Below are 16,572 nucleotides of genomic sequence, written 5' to 3' on the forward strand. Positions count from 1 at the left end.
GCATGTTTGGTATACTGGAACCTGAGATTGCTAGAAAGCGATGGGGATGTAGCTCAGCGGTAGAGCGCACGCTTTGCATGTGTGAGGCCCCGGGTTCAATCCCCGGCATCTCCAAATTTGTATCGTCTCTGTGGCGCAATGGATTAGCGCGCTGGACTTCTAATCCAGAGGTTCCGGGTTCGAGTCCCGGCAGGGATGTTTATTTTGTAATAAAATTTAATCATATTTAAAATTATAGTAATTGAGTTTTTGTGCTAGAAAAGGTAAAAACTTGATTAAGCCCGACATAATTTGAATACACAACTTTCCGCTTTGTACTCGGATGCGCAACTATTTCCCCATATAATCTTTCCCCCAAACCGAAGAAATCTACGAAGTCTTGACGAGTTTACACTATAAATTTACTTAAGCAACACTTCAAAAAACAAATTCAACTAATGAAACCATACAAAACCACGAAGCAAATTTTATAATGAACACTGTGACAGAAGCGGGATTCGAACCCGCGCCTCCAATGGAGACTGCGACCTGAACGCAGCGCCTTAGACCACTCCGCCATTCTGCCGTTTGTGCCCAAGCGGGAATTGTAACAGATTGCTTAAGGATGAAAATTAAGACGTTATTTTTTATTTTAAATCAGATGCAATCTAGGTTGTTTTTTCGAACAAATGGAATCCAGCCAGATTTCGAGCCTACATTTTGTATGTGTGAGGCCCCGGGTTGAATCCCTGAAATTTCTAGTTTAGACGTCTGTTTGGCGCAATGAATTAGCTCCTGAACTTCTAATTCAGCGGTTCTGGATTCGAATTTATGCTTGAATATTACTTTGATAAAAAAAACAAGCCATTAAAATTTGAAATTAAATGGTTAAGTTTAAATATTTAAGTTAAAATATCAAACCCGCGTGACCTCGACGTGATTTGAATACGCAACCTTCCGATCTGGAGTCGGACGCGCTACCGTTGCGCCACGAAGTCTTAACCGATCGGGATTAAATCAACGATATAGAGAGGAGATTAAGCAGTATCGTTTCAAATACTTGCATGTTTGGTATACTGGAACCTGAGATTGCTAGCAAACAATGGGGATGTAGCTCAGTGGTAGAGCGCACGCTTTGCATGTGTGAGGCCCTGGGTTCAATCCCCGGCATCTCCAAATTTGTATCGTCTCTGTGGCGCAATGGATTAGCGCGCTGGACTTCTAATCCAGAGGTTCCGGGTTCGAGTCCCGGCAGGGATGTTTATTTTGTAATAACATTTAATCATATTTAAAATTATAGTAATTGAGTTTTTGGGCTAGAAAAGGTAAAAACTTGATTAAGCCCGACATAATTTGAATACACAACTTTCCGCTCTGTACTCGGATGCGCAACTATTTCCCCATATAATCTTTCCCCCAAACCGAAGAAATCTACGAAGTCTGGACGAGTTTACACTATAAATTTACATAAGCAACACTTCAAAAACCAAATTCAACTAATGAAACCATACAAAACTACGAAGCAAATTTTAAAATGAACTCTGTGACTGAAGCGGGATTCGAACCCGCGCCTCCAATGGTGACTGCGACCTGAACGCAGCGCCTTGGACCACTCGGCCATTCTGCCGTTTGTGCCCAAGCGGGAAATTGTAACAGCAGGCTTAAGCATGAAAATTAAGACGTTATTTTATATTTTAAATCAGATGCAATCTAGGTTGTTTTTTCGAACAAATGGAATCCAGCCAGATTTCGAGCCTACATTTTGTATGTGTGAGGCCCCGGGTTGAATCCCTGGAATTTATTGTTTAGACGTCTGTTTGGCGCAGTGAATTAGCTCCTGAACTTCTAATTCAGCGGTTCTGGATTCGAGTTTAGGCTTGAATATTACTTTGGTGAAAAACCAAGGCATTAAAATTTGAAAATTAAATGGTTAAGTTTAAAAATTTAGGTTAAAATATCAAACTAGCGTGACCTCGACGTGATTTGAACACGCAACCTTCCGATCTGGAGTCGGACGCGCTACCGTTGCGCCACGAAGTCTTAACCGATGGGGAATAAATCAACGATATAGAGACGAGATTAAGCAGTATCGTTTCAAATACTTGCATGTTTGGTATACTGGAACCTGAGATTGCTAGCAAACGATGGGGATGTAGCTCAGTGGTAGAGCGCACGCTTTGCATGTGTGAGGCCCCGGGTTCAATCCCCGGCATCTCCAAATTTGTATCGTCTCTGTGGCGCAATGGATTAGCGCGCTGGACTTCTAATCCAGAGGTCCCGGGTTCGAGTCCCGGCAGGGATGTTTGTTTTGTAATAAAATTTAATCATATTTAAATTTATAATAATTGAGTTTTTGGGCTAGAAAAGGTAAAAACTTGATTAAGCCCGACATAATTTGAATACACAACTTTCCGCTCTGTACTCGGATGCGCAACTATTTCGCCATATAATCTTTCCACCAAAGCGAAGAAATCTACGAAGTCTGGACGAGTTTACACTATAAATTTAGCGCCTCTAATGGGACTGCGACCTGAACGCAGCGCCTTAGACCACTCGGCCATTCTGCCGTTTGTGCCCAAGCGGGAAATTGCAACAGATTGCTTAAAGATGAAAATTAAGACGTTATTTTTTATTTTAAATCAGATGCAATCTAGGTTGTTTTTTCGAACAAATGGTATCCAGCCAGATTTCGAGCCTACATTTTGTATGTGTGGGGCCCCGGGTTGAATCCCTGACATTTCTAGTTTAGACGTCTGCTTGGCGCAATGAATTAGCTCCTGAACTTCTAATTCAGCGGTTCTGGATTCGAATTTATGCTTGAATATTACTTTGATAAAAAAACAAGCTATTAAAATTTGAAATTAAATGGTTAAGTTTAAATATTTAAGTTAAAATATAAAACTAGCGTAACAAGCCATTAAAATTTGAAATTAAATGGTTAAGTTTTAATATTTAAGTTAAAATATCAAACCAGCGTGACCTCGACGTGATTTGAACACGCAACCTTCCGATCTGGAGTCGGACGCGCTACCGTTGCGCCACGAAGTTTTAACCGATCGGGATTAAATCAACCATGTAGAGACGAGTTTAAGCAGTATCGTTTCAAATACTTGCATGTTTGGTATAATGGAACCTGAGATTGCTAGAAAGCGATGGGGGTGTAGCTCAGTGGTAGAGCGCACGCTTTGCATATGTGAGGCCCCGGGTTCAATCCCCGGCATCTCCAAATTTGTATCGTCTCTGTGGCGCAATGGATTAGCGCGCTGGACTTCTAATCCAGAGGTTCCGGGTTCGAGTCCCGGCAGGGATGTTTATTTTGTAATAAAATTTAATCATATTTAAAGTTATAGTAATTGAGTTTTTGTGCTAGAAAAGGTAAAAACTTGATTAAGCCCGACATAATTTGAATACACAACTTTCCGCTCTGTACTCGGATGCGCAACTATTTCCCCATATAATCTTTCCCCCAAACCGAAGAAATCTACGAAGTCTGGACGAGTTTACACTATAAATTTACTTAAACAACACTTCAAAAACCAAATTCAACTAATGAAACCATACAAAACTACGAAGCAAATTTTATAATGAACACTGTGACAGAAGCGGGATTCGAACCCGCGCCTCCAATGGAGACTGCGACCTGAACGCTGCGCCTTAGACCACTCGGCCATTCTGCCGTTTGTGCCCAAGCGGGAATTGTAACAGATTGCTTAAGGATGAAAATTAAGACGTTATTTTTTATTTTAAATCAGATGCAATCTAGGTTGTTTTTTCGAACAAATGGAATCCAGCCAGATTTCGAGCCTACATTTTGTATGTGTGAGGCCCCGGGTTGAATCCCTGAAATTTCTAGTTTAGACGTCTGTTTGGCGCAATGAATTAGCTCCTGAACTTCTAATTCAGCGGTTCTGGATTCGAGTTTAGGCTTGAATATTACCTTGATGAAAAACCAAGCCATTAAAATTTGAAACTTAAATGGTTAAGTTTAAATATTTAAGTTAAAATATCAAACCAGCGTGACCTCGACGTGATTTGAACACGCAACCTTCCGATCTGGAGTCGGACGCGCTACCGTTGCGCCACGAAGTCTTAAACGATCGGGATTAAATCAACGATATAGAGACGAGATTAAGCAGTATCGTTTCAAATACTTGCATGTTTGGTATACTGGAACCTGAGATTGCTAGCAAACGATGGGGATGTAGCTCAGTGGTAGAGCGCACGCTTTGCATGTGTGATGCCCCGGGTTCAATCCTCGGCATCTCCAAATTTGTATCGTCTCTGTGGCGCAATGGATTTGCGCGCTGGACTTCTAATCCAGAGGTTCCAGGTTCGAGTCCCGGCAGGGATGTTTATTTTGTAATAAAATTTAATCATATTTAAAATTATAGTAATTGAGTTTTTGGGCTAGAAAAGGTAAAAACTTGATTAAGCCCGACATAATTTGAATACACAACTTTCCGCTCTGTACTCGGATGCGCAACTATTTCCCCATAAAATCTTTCCCCCAAACCGAAGAAATCTACGAAGTCTGGACGAGTTTACACTATAAATTTACATAAGCAACACTTCAAAAACCAAATTCAACTAATGAAACCATACAAAACTACGAAGCAAATTTTAAAATGAAAACTGTGACTGAAGCGGGATTCGAACCCGCGCCCCCAATGGTGACTGCGACCTGAACGTAGCGCCTTAGACCACTCGGCCATTCTGCCGTTTGTGCCCAAGCGGGAAATTGTAACAGCAGGCTTAAGCATGAAAATTAAGACGTTATTTTATATTTTAAATCAGATGCAATCTAGGTTGTTTTTTCGAACAAATGGAATCCAGCCAGATTTCGAGCCTACATTTTGTATGTGTGAGGCCCCGGGTTGAATCCCTGGAATTTATTGTTTAGACGTCTGTTTGGCGCAGTGAATTAGCTCCTGAACTTCTAATTCAGCGGTTCTGGATTCGAGTTTAGGCTTGAATATTACTTTGGTGAAAAACCAAGGCATTAAAATTTGAAACTTAAATGGTTAAGTTTAAAAATTTAGGTTAAAATATCAAACTAGCATGACCTCGACGTGATTTGAACACGCAACCTTCCGATCTGGAGTCGGACGCGCTACCGTTGCGCCACGAAGTCTTAACCGATCGGGATTAAATCAACGATATAGAGACGAGATTAAGCAGTATCGATTCAAATACTTGCATGTTTGGTATACTGGAACCTGAGATTGCTAGCAAACAATGGGGATGTAGCTCAGTGGTAGAGCGCACGCTTTGCATGTGTGAGGCCCCGGGTTCAATCCCCGGCATCTCCAAATTTGTATCGTCTCTGTGGCGCAATGGATTAGCGCGCTGGACTTCTAATCCAGAGGTTCCGGGATCGAGTCCCGGCAGGGATGTTTGTTTTGTAATAAAATTTAATCATATTTAAATTTATAGTAATTGAGTTTTTGGGCTAGAAAAGGTAAAAACTTGATTAAGCCCGACATAATTTGAATACACAACTTTCCGCTCTGTACTCGGATGCGCAACTATTTCGCCATATAATCTTTCCACCAAAGCGAAGAAATCTACGAAGTCTGGACGAGTTTACACTATAAATTTAGCGCCTCCAATGGAGACTGCGACCTGAACGCAGCGCCTTAGACCACTCGGCCATTCTGCCGTTTGTGCCCAAGCGGGAAATTGTAACAGATTGCTTAAAGATGAAAATTAAGACGTTATTTTTTATTTTAAGTCAGATGCAATCTAGGTTGTTTTTTCGAACAAATGGTATCCAGCCAGATTTCGAGCCTACATTTTGTATGTGTGAGGCCCCGGGTTGAATCCCTGACATTTCTAGTTTAGACGTCTGCTTGGCGCAATGAATTATCTCCTGAACTTCTAATTCAGCGGTTCTGGATTCGAATTTATGCTTGAATATTACTTTGATAAAAAAAACAAGCCATTAAAATTTGAAATTAAATGGTTAAGTTTAAATATTTAAGTTAAAATATAAAACTAGCGTAACAAGCCATTAAAATTTGAAATTAAATGGTTAAGTTTTAATATTTAAGTTAAAATATCAAACCAGCGTGACCTCGACGTGATTTGAACACGCAACCTTCCGATCTGGAGTCGGACGCGCTACCGTTGCGCCACGAAGTTTTAACCGATCGGGATTAAATCAACCATGTAGAGAGGAGTTTAAGCAGTATCGTTTCAAATACTTGCATGTTTGGTATAATGGAACCTGAGATTGCTAGAAAGCGATGGGGATGTAGCTCAGTGGTAGGGCGCACGCTTTGCATGTGTGAGGCCCCGGGTTCAATCCCCGGCATCTCCAAATTTGTATCGTCTCTGTGGCGCAATGGATTAGCGCGCTGGACTTCTAATCCAGAGGTTCCGGGTTCGAGTCCCGGCAGGGATGTTTATTTTGTAATAAAATTTAATCATATTTAAAGTTATAGTAATTGAGTTTTTGTGCTAGAAAAGGTAAAAACTTGATTAAGCCCGACATAATTTGAATACACAACTTTCCGCTCTGTACTCGGATGCGCAACTATTTCCCCATATAATCTTTCCCCCAAACCGAAGAAATCTACGAAGTCTGGACGAGTTTACACTATAAATTTACTTAAACAACACTTCAAAAACCAAATTCAACTAATGAAACCATACAAAACTACGAAGCAAATTTTATAATGAACACTGTGACAGAAGCGGGATTCGAACACGCGCCTCCAATGGAGACTGCGACCTGAACGCAGCGCCTTAGACCACTCGGCCATTCTGCCGTTTGTGCCCAAGCGGGAAATTGTAACAGATTGCTTAAAGATGAAAATTAAGACGTTATTTTTTATTTTAAATCAGATGCAATCTAGGTTGTTTTTTCGAACAAATGGAATCCAGCCAGATTTCGAGCCTACATTTGTATGTGTGAGGCCCCGGGTTGAATCCCTGAAATTTCTAGTTTAGACGTCTGTTTGGCGCAATGAATTAGCTCCTGAACTTCTAATTTAGCGGTTCTGGATTCGAGTTTAGGCTTGAATATTACTTTGGTGAAAAACCAAGGCATTAAAATTTGAAACTTAAATGGTTAAGTTTAAATATTTAGGTTAAAAATCAAACTAGCGTGACCTCGACGTGATTTGAACACGCAACCTTCCGATCTGGAGTCGGACGCGCTACCGTTGCGCCACGAAGTCTTAACCGATCGGGATTAAATCAACGATATAGAGACGAGATTAAGCAGTATCGTTTCAAATACTTGCATGTTTGGTATACTGGAACCTGAGATTGTTAGAAAGCGATGGGGATGTAGCTCAGTGGTAGAGCGCACGCTTTGCATGTGTGAGGCCCCGGGTTCAATCCCCGGCATCTCCAAATTTGTATCGTCTCTGTGGCGCAATGGATTAGCGCGCTGGACTTCTAATCCAGAGGTTCCGGGTTCGAGTCCCGGCAGGGATGTTTATTTTGTAATAAAATTTAATCATATTTAAAATTATAGTAATTGAGTTTTTGGGCTAGAAAAGGTAAACTTGATTAAGCCAGACATAATTTGAATACACAAACTTTCCGCTCTGTACTCGGATGCGCAACTATTTCGCCATATAATCTTTCCACCAAAGCGAAGAAATCTACGAAGTCTGGACGAGTTTACACTATAAATTTAGCGCCTCCAATGGAGACTGCGACCTGAACGCAGCGCCTTAGACCACTCGGCCATTCTGCCGTTTGTGCCCAAGCGGGAAATTGTAACAGATTGCTTAAAGATGAAAATTAAGACGTTATTTTTTATTTTAAATCAGATGCAATCTAGGTTGTTTTTTCGAACAAATGGAATCCAGCCAGATTTCGAGCCTACATTTTGTATGTGTGAGGCCCCGGGTTGAATCCCTGAAATTTCTAGTTTAGACGTCTGTTTGGCGCAATGAATTAGCTCCTGAACTTCTAATTCAGCGGTTCTGGATTCGAATTTATGCTTGAATATTACTTTGATAAAAAAAACAAGCCATTAAAATTTGAAATTAAATGGTTAAATTTAAATATTTAAGTTAAAATATAAAACTAGCGTAACAAGCCATAAAATTTGAAATTAAATGGTTAAGTTTAAATATTTAAGTTAAAATATCAAACCAGCGTGACCTCGACGTGATTTGAACACGAACCTTCCGATCTGGAGTCGGACGCGCTACCGTTGCGCCACGAAGTCTTAACCGATCGGGATTAAATCAACCATATATAGAGACGAGTTTAAGCAGTATCGTTTCAAATACTTGCATGTTTGGTATACTGGAACCTGAGATTGCTAGAAAGCGATGGGGATGTAGCTCTCAGTGGTAGAGAGCGCACGCTTTTGCATGTGTGAGGCCCCGGGTTCAATCCCCGGCATCTCCAAATTTGTATCGTCTCTGTGGCGCAATGAATTAGCGCGCTGGACTTCTAATCCAAAGGTTCCGGGTTCGAGTCCCGGCAGGGATGTTTTATTTTGTAATAAAATTTAATCATATTTAAAGTTTATAGTAATTGAGTTTTTTGGGCTAGAAAAGGTAAAAACTTAATTAAGCCCGACATAATTTGAATACACAACTTTCCGCTCTGTACTCGGATGCGCAACTATTTCCCCATATAATCTTTCCCCCAAACCGAAGAAATCTACGAAGTCTGGACGAGTTTACACTATAAATTTACTTAAGCAACACTTCAAAAACCAAATTCAACTAATGAAACCACACAAAACTACGAAGCAAATTGTATAATGAACACTGTGGCAGAAGCGGGATTCGAGCCCGCGCCTCCAATGGAGACTGCGACCTGAACGCAGCGCCTTAGACCACTCGGCCATTCTGCCGTTTGTGCCCAAGCGGGAAATTGTAACAGATTGCTTAAAGATGAAAATTAAGACGTTATTTTTTATTTTAAATCAGATGCAATCTAGGTTGTTTTTTCGAACAAATGGAATCCAGCCAGATTTCGAGCCTACATTTTTGTATGTGTGAGGCCCGGGTTGAATCCCTGAAATTTCTAGTTTAGACGTCTGTTTGGCGCAATGAATTAGCTCCTGAACTTCTAATTCAGCGGTTCTGGATTCGAATTTATGCTTGAATATTACTTTGATAAAAAAAACAAGCCATTAAAATTTGAAATTAAATGGTTAAATTTAAATATTTAAGTTAAAATATAAAACTAGCGTAACAAGCCATTAAAATTTGAAATTAAATGGTTAAATTTAAATATTTAAGTTAAAATATAAAACTAGCGTAACAAGCCATTAAAATTTGAAATTAAATGGTTAAGTTTAAATATTTAAGTTAAAATATCAAACCAGCGTGACCTCGACGTGATTTGAACACGCAACCTTCCGATCTGGAGTCGGACGCGCTACCGTTGCGCCACGAAGTCTTAACCGATCGGGATTAAATCAACCATATAGAGACGAGTTTAAGCAGTATCGTTTCAAATACTTGCATGTTTGGTATACTGGAACCTGAGATTGCTAGAAAGCGATGGGGATGTAGCTCAGTGGTAGAGCGCACGCTTTGCATGTGTGAGGCCCCGGGTTCAATACCCGGCATCTCCAAATTTGTATCGTCTCTGTGGCGCAATGAATTAGCGCGCTGGACTTCTAATCCAAAGGTTCCGGGTTCGAGTCCCGGCAGGGATGTTTATTTTGTAATAAAATTTAATCATATTTAAAGTTATAGTAATTGAGTTTTTGGGCTAGAAAAGGTAAAAACTTAATTAAGCCCGACATAATTTGAATACACAACTTTCCGCTCTGTACTCGGATGCGCAACTATTTCCCCATATAATCTTTCCCCCAAACCGAAGAAATCTACGAAGTCTGGACGAGTTTACACTATAAATTTACTTAAGCAACACTTCAAAAACCAAATTCAACTAATGAAACCACACAAAACTACGAAGCAAATTGTATAATGAACACTGTGGCAGAAGCGGGATTCGAACCCGCGCCTCCAATGGAGACTGCGACCTGAACGCAGCGCCTTAGACCACTCGGCCATTCTGCCGTTTGTGCCCAAGCGGGAAATTGTAACAGATTGCTTAAAGATGAAAATTAAGACGTTATTTTTTATTTTAAATCAGATGCAATCTAGGTTGTTTTTTCGAACAAATGGAATCCAGCCAGATTTCGAGCCTACATTTTGTATGTGTGAGGCCCCGGGTTGAATCCCTGAAATTTCTAGTTTAGACGTCTGTTTGGCGCAATGAATTAGCTCCTGAACTTCTAATTCAGCGGTTCTGGATTCGAATTTATGCTTGAATATTACTTTGATAAAAAAAACAAGCAATTAAAATTTGAAATTAAATGGTTAAATTTAAATATTTAAGTTAAAATATAAAACTAGCGTAACAAGCCATTAAAATTTGAAATTAAATGGTTAAGTTTAAATATTACAGTTAAAATATCAAACCAGCGTGACCTCGACGTGATTTGAACACGCAACCTTCCGATCTGGAGTCGGACGCGCTACCGTTGCGCCACGAAGTCTTAACCGATCGGGATTAAATCAACCATATAGAGACGAGTTTAAGCAGTATCGTTTCAAATACTTGCATGTTTGGTATACTGGAACCTGAGATTGCTAGAAAGCAATGGGGATGTAGCTCAGTGGTAGAGCGCACGCTTTGCATGTGTGAGGCCCCGGGTTCAATCCCCGGCATCTCCAAATTTGTATCGTCTCTGTGGCGCAATGGATTAGCGCGCTGGACTTCTAATCCAGAGGTTCCGGGTTCGAGTCCCGGCAGGGATGTTTGTTTTGTAATAAAATTTAATCATATTTAAATTTATAGTAATTGAGTTTTTGGGCTAGAAAAGGTAAAAACTTGATTAAGCCCGACATAATTTGAATACACAACTTTCCGCTCTGTACTCGGATGCGCAACTATTTCGCCACATAATCTTTCCACCAAAGCGAAGAAATCTATTTTTTTTTTTTTTTTTTTTTTTTTTTTTTTTTTTTTTTTTTTTGCATATAAAGTTTACAACACGATAGTGATAATAACACAACAGCGACAAATTGTAACGAAAACGATTGTAGCGAACAAACGATACTTAAAATTAACGCAAGTTTGCGTTCCACTTCAGTTTGTATTGCAATAACTTGTTATGTTTTATTGCAACAGCCTTTTCATTGGCCCTGCTGCGATTCATTGCATAGATAAACATTTCTATATTTGGCTTCAAGTTTTGAATCCGACATTTGTATATAACAAATCTGGCAACTACAAGCATGCAATTCATTAAATTTAAAACACATTTTTCAAAGCAATCATTGTGAATTCCGAAGAGCTTTACGGTATTGCTTATAATTGTTTTATGGCACAAAACACTGTCCATCCAGGCACTGACGCTTTCCCAGTATACCTGGACATGTTACATTCACAAAATAGATGGTATATTGTTTTTTTTGTTTACACCGCAAAAAGTGCACACATCAGTCTCAATAATCCCGAAGCCATGGAGCTTATCGTTTAGGACGATGGCTCTCAGATTAATTTTAACTTGAAAGGAGCGCAGCTTCGTTTCAAACGTACAGTCGTATAAGTTTTTGTAAATTTCTGACCAGTTCAGAGGTCCCCGTTGTAAGGTTACTTCCCATTTATTTTGTTGTTTGGTCGGCTTTTGTTTATTGGGAGATACAAAATATTCGTATGCGTTTTTGGCTGAAGGCAAATTGTCGCTTATCCCCTTCCTTAGTCTGTCGATGGCAGTTTTTCGTTCCGGTCTGTCCGTCGTATACGTTTCCCAAGTTGTTGGAATGGCTGCAATAAGGCGCTGGTAGTCCGCGTGGTTTTGATTGTTGTTTGTCAACGTATACTTTTCGCATAATATTTTAAAGCTGCAATAGTCCGAGTTGTTGTCTATGATTTGTTGGTACATTAATATACCAGATTTTATAAAATTTTCGTAGGCGATCGGTTTCCGTTTGAAAAGAACTTTTTTGTTTAGCCAAATAGCGCAATTGTAAACTTTGTCCTGGGGCCAAAATTGGGAGACACATTCTCTCCACAATTCGATCGATGACCAGAATGTCGAGAGAGGCGTTTGTTTGGTGATTTCCTTATGCGTAAGTTTTAAATCGGAGGCGGCTACACAAATCATGGTATTTAGGGAGGTAATTTTAGTTTCAATATTTTTCCAATGCGATTCGTGATTTGTATCTAGTAGTTTTCGTATCCAAGAGAAGCGTATTGATTTTGCGTACGCCTCCAGGTCTATCATTTCCAGGCCCCTCTTTTATGTTACTGCATAGTGTTTTTCTTCCTACTCTCTCCCAGTTGGAGCCCCACAAAAATGTAAACAGTTTTCTTTTAATTTCTTTGAAAAATTGTTTGGGTAGACTGACCGGCAACACGCTAAGTTTGTAGAGTAGCTTTGGTATCGCTAGGGCTTTAATAATCGTAACTCGCCCTAGTAATGAAAGTGACCTTGCCAGCCAAGGCTTAGTTACAGCTTGAATTTCCTTTCCTATTGATTCAAAATTAATTGTAAACAAGTTGGTTTTGTTCCTATTTACTGGGATTTTAACCCCGAGGTATTTTATAAACGTGTTTGGCCAAGAAAAGACTTGCGAAGAGAGGTGGTGAGGGAGTTAGGTTGTTTTTTACCTATATACATGGCATTGGATTTCGCGATATTAATTTTGCAGCCCGAGTGGTTCCCGAATTCTGTTGCTTCTGCAAATGCTGCACGAAAGCTTTTTCTGAACCATCCAAAAATAGCAGCGCGTCATCCGCAAAAAGTGAGATTTTAATGTCTTGTGAGACAATTGGGATTCCCTTTACGCTTTTATTTCTTTTAATTGCTAGTGACAGAAATTCTATGGCCAACAAAAAATAGAGAAGGGGACAAGGGGTCTCCCTGTCGCACGCCTCTTTCAACTCTAAATGGAGTAGACATGTGGTTGTTGTTAATAATTAGGCATTTTGCGTCAACATAAAAAGTTCTTATCCATCTCGACAGATCTTTCCCAAAGCCAAAACTAGAACATGCTGCGTTAACAAAGTCCCAATTTACTGAGTCAAAGGCTTTACGTATGTCTAAAAACAAGAGGGCTCCATGCAAGCCTTGATCAGTGGTGTGATCCCAGACGTTAAAAAGAGTTCTAATGTTGTCTCCTATGTATCTTCCTTTTATAAACCCCGTCTGTTCAGGGGCTATAATTGTAGTGAGTACGTTTTTTATACGGTTGTTAATTGCTTTTGCGGCTATTTTATAGTCAGCGTTTAATAATGTAATTGGCCGGTAGTTTTCTGGGTACAAAAGGTCTTTTTCAGGTTTAGGAATTAGAGTTACGACCCCCAATTCATTTGACCAGAGAAAGCACCTTTTTCAAATGCATGGTTAAATGCGTTGACTAATGTGGAATTTATTTCATTCCAGAATACTTTGTAAAATTCGGCCGGAAAACCGTCTAATCCGGGAGATTTGTTGTTTTGCATAGTCTTTAGCGCTTCGTAGCATTTGCCGACGGTCAGTTTACCCTCACATTCGTTTGCTTTTTCCGCGTCGAGTCTTGGACACATTAAGCTGTTTGTATACTCTTTTATTTTACTTTTGCTCGTGCGGCCCGGGTTATTACTTGAGCTATACAAGGTTTCAAAATATTCTTTTAGGAGCCGTAAAATAGCCTGCTGGTCCGTTTCTATATTGGCATTTGAATTTAGTCTATTAATGGCCTTTTTCTCCATCCTACGTTTTTCTAGATTAAGAAAATAGGCGTTATTTTTACCCCCATATTCTGCCCATCGAACCCTGCTTCGGACTATTGCGCTCTTACTGTAGCTTTCGATAATATCGTCGTATTGTTCTTGAGTTTGTACAATTTTACCCATCGTGCACTCATCGTGAGGTTGGGGTAGGTTTTGAAGATCCGCGAGTTTATTTTCTAGGTTTGTCTGTCTAGCTTTTATTTTTTTGTTATTTTCGGAGGCGTATTTGATAATATAGCCCCGTATATTACATTTTAGTGCTTCCCAGAGAACTTGGGGGGATACGGCACCATTGTCGTTGTTTATCAGAAATTCCGCGATCCATTTTTTAGTGTTTTCGACGAATTTTGCATCTTCTAGCAAGGACGTATTCATTTTCCAGTAGCCTCTGCCCCTGGGTATTTTATCAAGGTTGAGTACAAGTTTGACGATACAATGGTCCGACTGCGTGCTTGGAACAATTTGGATTTGAGTGGTCTTTTGTAATATTTCGCTTGTGGCGAGAACAAAGTCAAGCCGACTCGCCGTGTGCGGGCGTTTTTGCATGCGGGTGTATTGCTTAGAGTTTGGATGTTTGATGCGGAACACGTCGTATAGCTCGAGGTCATTCATTGCCTGTAATATGGTAGTTTTTGCGCGCCGGTTCCCGTGTTTTTCTCTCCCGCCGGTTTTGTCTAATTTATCATTAAGGACACAGTTAAAGTCACCGGATATAATACAGTTTTCTATCCCGCTTTCCGCTTGTCTTTTTGTTAATAGCGTAAATAGGTTGCCGTAAAACTGAGGGCTGTCTTGGTTTGGTCCATAGACATTACATAGCGTTAACCGCTGGTCAGTTATTTCGAGGTTCATGATTATATATCGTCCGAAGTTATCGACACATACGTCTTGTTTTGAGTAAGACAGTTTTTTTGAAAACAAAACCGCGACTCCTTTGCTTTTAGTTGAGCCATGTGAGGCTAAGATTTCTCCACCCCATTCTAATTCCCATTGCCTGAGACATGATGCTGTTGTGTGCGTCTCTTGCAGGCAAATAGTATCAAACTTTTTTTGGCGTAGAAAATAAAAAATACTGCGTCGTTTCCGAGGGTTTTGCAACCCTGCAACATTGTATGTGATTAAACTAAGAGGCATTAAGAACGTTCTACCCTATATAAATATCGTATTCGTACTCGAAACCACATTCGCACTGATACGGTTTGTCCGGTTCTAGATTTTGACACGTTTTTTTCCCGCAGCTACAGTGGACTAGTGTAGCATTGCAGGCATTATTAGTACAGTTAGATGTCATGGTTCGTTTTGGGATAGAATTTACTGTTTTACATATACAAGTCATTGAGTACCTTTTGCACTGTATGCATTCGAATGTTCCTTCATCGGTCTGAAACTCCGGTTGAAATGTGTGGCAGCAGGGCATTTTTCTCATTGGTAGGTGGCAGGTGGAGCAGTTGGTTGTTACCTCCTTGTTCGGGACAAGAAATTTATCGTTATCGTTGCAGCACGCTGTCGCAATTCTAAATTCCGATGAACATTTCCAGCAGAAGAAGTTGGTGTTTTGGTCTGTTACATAGCTCTCTTCCTCACATTTTGGACATGAAACTGGTATTTTAAGTTCGCTGAGGCTTATCGACTTTGCTTGGTGGAGGTTAATTTCGGTTGGACTTCTTTCCTGGCGTTTCCTTGAAACTTTAGGCATTGGTTCCATTTCGATGTTTTGATTTTTATCAGGTAGTATTGGTTTTAGGTTGTTACTTTCGCCGGAAGCGGCAGTGGTGCTGTGGTCGAGTTGTTCTCCATTCTGCTTGCTTCTCTCCTTTATTTCTCCTCCTGCGGCGGACAATTTGCTACCACTCTTATCGGTTTCGGGGCATTCGGCGTCTTCTTGGTTTTTCTCGTTTCTTTTATTGATAAGCTTTGGATAGTCTTGTTTCCTTTTAGGGCAGTTTTGTTGCTTGTGTCCAGATTTTGTGCAATACTTACACGTTATCTGTTGCCCGTTATACGTGCAGTAGAACTCGTAGTTGTTAATGGTAATATAGCTTGGGATTGGGTTTTTTTCAATATCGGCCCTATCCAGTGTGAGAATTCGCATTCCTGTTAGTAAGCCATTTCTGTCCTTTCTATGTTGAATATGCTTAACTTCTCCGCATCTGTTCTGGAATTCGGATTTAATGACCTCATTAGGGAAAGGTATTGGCACCCATCCTACCGCCACGTTCACTTTATCTGACTCATAAAGTCTCACCGAGTATAGTGCATCTACTTTGATCAGTAATTCGTACAAATCCAATACAGCTTTTCTCGTAGTGCATGTGACATCTATTAGGTTTCCTTTTCTTTCCGTGATTCCGATCAAATTTTTAACTGAAAATTTTTCTTTTTCTATGATTTTGATAACATCTTCTCTTTTGCATTGATCCTTAGTTTTGAAGCTAAGGCAGGTGGGTCTCTTCAAATAACCTCCACCCTTTTGGTGCACAACTTGCGCAAAGCTTGGACCTTTATCCATGCCCTTTGGTGTCCGCTCGCTACGAGCGCTAACGTAGAATGAAAGCGAAGAAATCTACGAAGTCTGGACGAGTTTACACTATAAATTTAGCGCCTCCAATGGAGACTGCGACCTGAACGCAGCGCCTTAGACCACTCGGCCATTCTGCCGTTTGTGCCCAAGCGGGAAATTGTAATAGATTGCTTAAAGATGAAAATTAAGACGTTATTTTTTATTTTAAATCAGATGCAATCTAGGTTGTTTTTTCGAACAAATGGTATCCAGCCAGATTTCGAGCCTACATTTTGTATGTGTGAGGCCCCGGGTTGAATCCCTGACATTTCTAGTTTAGACGTCTGCTTGGCGCAATGAATTAGCTCCTGAACTTCTAA

General features: G+C 40.2%; 1 protein-coding gene and 32 non-coding genes across 33 annotated transcripts; 17 read left to right on the forward strand and 16 right to left on the reverse strand.

Annotated features, from left to right (window-relative positions):
* The first annotated feature begins 42 nt into the window (after nucleotides 1–42).
* Nucleotides 43–114, forward strand: Trnaa-ugc (transfer RNA alanine (anticodon UGC)). The gene has a single exon. It is a non-coding gene; the product is annotated as a tRNA-Ala (tRNA).
* Nucleotides 115–124: 10 nt separating this feature from the next.
* Nucleotides 125–198, forward strand: Trnar-ucu (transfer RNA arginine (anticodon UCU)). Its single transcript has one exon. It is a non-coding gene; the product is annotated as a tRNA-Arg (tRNA).
* A 284-nt stretch (nucleotides 199–482) lies between these two features.
* On the reverse strand, nucleotides 483–565 carry Trnal-cag (transfer RNA leucine (anticodon CAG)). The gene has a single exon. It is a non-coding gene; the product is annotated as a tRNA-Leu (tRNA).
* Nucleotides 566–1,083: 518 nt separating this feature from the next.
* Nucleotides 1,084–1,155, forward strand: Trnaa-ugc (transfer RNA alanine (anticodon UGC)). Its single transcript has one exon. It is a non-coding gene; the product is annotated as a tRNA-Ala (tRNA).
* A 10-nt stretch (nucleotides 1,156–1,165) lies between these two features.
* Nucleotides 1,166–1,239, forward strand: Trnar-ucu (transfer RNA arginine (anticodon UCU)). The gene has a single exon. It is a non-coding gene; the product is annotated as a tRNA-Arg (tRNA).
* A 284-nt stretch (nucleotides 1,240–1,523) lies between these two features.
* On the reverse strand, nucleotides 1,524–1,606 carry Trnal-cag (transfer RNA leucine (anticodon CAG)). Its single transcript has one exon. It is a non-coding gene; the product is annotated as a tRNA-Leu (tRNA).
* A 341-nt stretch (nucleotides 1,607–1,947) lies between these two features.
* Nucleotides 1,948–2,019, reverse strand: Trnaw-cca (transfer RNA tryptophan (anticodon CCA)). Its single transcript has one exon. It is a non-coding gene; the product is annotated as a tRNA-Trp (tRNA).
* A 106-nt stretch (nucleotides 2,020–2,125) lies between these two features.
* On the forward strand, nucleotides 2,126–2,197 carry Trnaa-ugc (transfer RNA alanine (anticodon UGC)). Its single transcript has one exon. It is a non-coding gene; the product is annotated as a tRNA-Ala (tRNA).
* A 10-nt stretch (nucleotides 2,198–2,207) lies between these two features.
* Nucleotides 2,208–2,281, forward strand: Trnar-ucu (transfer RNA arginine (anticodon UCU)). Its single transcript has one exon. It is a non-coding gene; the product is annotated as a tRNA-Arg (tRNA).
* A 674-nt stretch (nucleotides 2,282–2,955) lies between these two features.
* On the reverse strand, nucleotides 2,956–3,027 carry Trnaw-cca (transfer RNA tryptophan (anticodon CCA)). The gene has a single exon. It is a non-coding gene; the product is annotated as a tRNA-Trp (tRNA).
* Nucleotides 3,028–3,133: 106 nt separating this feature from the next.
* Nucleotides 3,134–3,205, forward strand: Trnaa-ugc (transfer RNA alanine (anticodon UGC)). The gene has a single exon. It is a non-coding gene; the product is annotated as a tRNA-Ala (tRNA).
* Nucleotides 3,206–3,215: 10 nt separating this feature from the next.
* Nucleotides 3,216–3,289, forward strand: Trnar-ucu (transfer RNA arginine (anticodon UCU)). The gene has a single exon. It is a non-coding gene; the product is annotated as a tRNA-Arg (tRNA).
* A 284-nt stretch (nucleotides 3,290–3,573) lies between these two features.
* Trnal-cag (transfer RNA leucine (anticodon CAG)) lies at nucleotides 3,574–3,656 on the reverse strand. The gene has a single exon. It is a non-coding gene; the product is annotated as a tRNA-Leu (tRNA).
* A 340-nt stretch (nucleotides 3,657–3,996) lies between these two features.
* On the reverse strand, nucleotides 3,997–4,068 carry Trnaw-cca (transfer RNA tryptophan (anticodon CCA)). Its single transcript has one exon. It is a non-coding gene; the product is annotated as a tRNA-Trp (tRNA).
* A 546-nt stretch (nucleotides 4,069–4,614) lies between these two features.
* Trnal-cag (transfer RNA leucine (anticodon CAG)) lies at nucleotides 4,615–4,697 on the reverse strand. The gene has a single exon. It is a non-coding gene; the product is annotated as a tRNA-Leu (tRNA).
* Nucleotides 4,698–5,038: 341 nt separating this feature from the next.
* On the reverse strand, nucleotides 5,039–5,110 carry Trnaw-cca (transfer RNA tryptophan (anticodon CCA)). The gene has a single exon. It is a non-coding gene; the product is annotated as a tRNA-Trp (tRNA).
* A 106-nt stretch (nucleotides 5,111–5,216) lies between these two features.
* Nucleotides 5,217–5,288, forward strand: Trnaa-ugc (transfer RNA alanine (anticodon UGC)). Its single transcript has one exon. It is a non-coding gene; the product is annotated as a tRNA-Ala (tRNA).
* A 10-nt stretch (nucleotides 5,289–5,298) lies between these two features.
* Trnar-ucu (transfer RNA arginine (anticodon UCU)) lies at nucleotides 5,299–5,372 on the forward strand. The gene has a single exon. It is a non-coding gene; the product is annotated as a tRNA-Arg (tRNA).
* A 676-nt stretch (nucleotides 5,373–6,048) lies between these two features.
* Nucleotides 6,049–6,120, reverse strand: Trnaw-cca (transfer RNA tryptophan (anticodon CCA)). Its single transcript has one exon. It is a non-coding gene; the product is annotated as a tRNA-Trp (tRNA).
* Nucleotides 6,121–6,226: 106 nt separating this feature from the next.
* Nucleotides 6,227–6,298, forward strand: Trnaa-ugc (transfer RNA alanine (anticodon UGC)). The gene has a single exon. It is a non-coding gene; the product is annotated as a tRNA-Ala (tRNA).
* Nucleotides 6,299–6,308: 10 nt separating this feature from the next.
* On the forward strand, nucleotides 6,309–6,382 carry Trnar-ucu (transfer RNA arginine (anticodon UCU)). Its single transcript has one exon. It is a non-coding gene; the product is annotated as a tRNA-Arg (tRNA).
* Nucleotides 6,383–6,666: 284 nt separating this feature from the next.
* Trnal-cag (transfer RNA leucine (anticodon CAG)) lies at nucleotides 6,667–6,749 on the reverse strand. The gene has a single exon. It is a non-coding gene; the product is annotated as a tRNA-Leu (tRNA).
* A 339-nt stretch (nucleotides 6,750–7,088) lies between these two features.
* Nucleotides 7,089–7,160, reverse strand: Trnaw-cca (transfer RNA tryptophan (anticodon CCA)). Its single transcript has one exon. It is a non-coding gene; the product is annotated as a tRNA-Trp (tRNA).
* Nucleotides 7,161–7,266: 106 nt separating this feature from the next.
* Trnaa-ugc (transfer RNA alanine (anticodon UGC)) lies at nucleotides 7,267–7,338 on the forward strand. The gene has a single exon. It is a non-coding gene; the product is annotated as a tRNA-Ala (tRNA).
* A 10-nt stretch (nucleotides 7,339–7,348) lies between these two features.
* On the forward strand, nucleotides 7,349–7,422 carry Trnar-ucu (transfer RNA arginine (anticodon UCU)). The gene has a single exon. It is a non-coding gene; the product is annotated as a tRNA-Arg (tRNA).
* Nucleotides 7,423–8,723: 1,301 nt separating this feature from the next.
* Trnal-cag (transfer RNA leucine (anticodon CAG)) lies at nucleotides 8,724–8,806 on the reverse strand. The gene has a single exon. It is a non-coding gene; the product is annotated as a tRNA-Leu (tRNA).
* Nucleotides 8,807–9,285: 479 nt separating this feature from the next.
* Trnaw-cca (transfer RNA tryptophan (anticodon CCA)) lies at nucleotides 9,286–9,357 on the reverse strand. The gene has a single exon. It is a non-coding gene; the product is annotated as a tRNA-Trp (tRNA).
* A 106-nt stretch (nucleotides 9,358–9,463) lies between these two features.
* Trnaa-ugc (transfer RNA alanine (anticodon UGC)) lies at nucleotides 9,464–9,535 on the forward strand. The gene has a single exon. It is a non-coding gene; the product is annotated as a tRNA-Ala (tRNA).
* A 368-nt stretch (nucleotides 9,536–9,903) lies between these two features.
* On the reverse strand, nucleotides 9,904–9,986 carry Trnal-cag (transfer RNA leucine (anticodon CAG)). The gene has a single exon. It is a non-coding gene; the product is annotated as a tRNA-Leu (tRNA).
* Nucleotides 9,987–10,396: 410 nt separating this feature from the next.
* Trnaw-cca (transfer RNA tryptophan (anticodon CCA)) lies at nucleotides 10,397–10,468 on the reverse strand. The gene has a single exon. It is a non-coding gene; the product is annotated as a tRNA-Trp (tRNA).
* A 106-nt stretch (nucleotides 10,469–10,574) lies between these two features.
* Nucleotides 10,575–10,646, forward strand: Trnaa-ugc (transfer RNA alanine (anticodon UGC)). The gene has a single exon. It is a non-coding gene; the product is annotated as a tRNA-Ala (tRNA).
* Nucleotides 10,647–10,656: 10 nt separating this feature from the next.
* Nucleotides 10,657–10,730, forward strand: Trnar-ucu (transfer RNA arginine (anticodon UCU)). Its single transcript has one exon. It is a non-coding gene; the product is annotated as a tRNA-Arg (tRNA).
* A 4,106-nt stretch (nucleotides 10,731–14,836) lies between these two features.
* LOC149742222 (uncharacterized) lies at nucleotides 14,837–16,259 on the reverse strand. The gene has a single exon (XM_089885691.1). The coding sequence runs from the start codon at nucleotides 16,199–16,201 to the stop codon at nucleotides 14,837–14,839; it is 1,365 nt and encodes a 454-aa protein (XP_089741817.1). The 5' UTR covers nucleotides 16,202–16,259.
* Nucleotides 16,260–16,572: the final 313 nt, after the last annotated feature.

This window comes from Ciona robusta, chromosome 1 (genome assembly GCF_009617815.1).
Source record: "Ciona robusta chromosome 1, ASM961781v2".
Classification (NCBI taxonomy): Eukaryota; Metazoa; Chordata; class Ascidiacea; order Phlebobranchia; family Cionidae; genus Ciona; species Ciona robusta.

Coding starts and splice junctions, on each gene's coding strand:
- LOC149742222 (XM_089885691.1), bottom strand. CDS start 16,201: ATGGATAAAGGTCCAAGCTTTGCGCAAGTTGTGCACCAAAAGGGTGGA.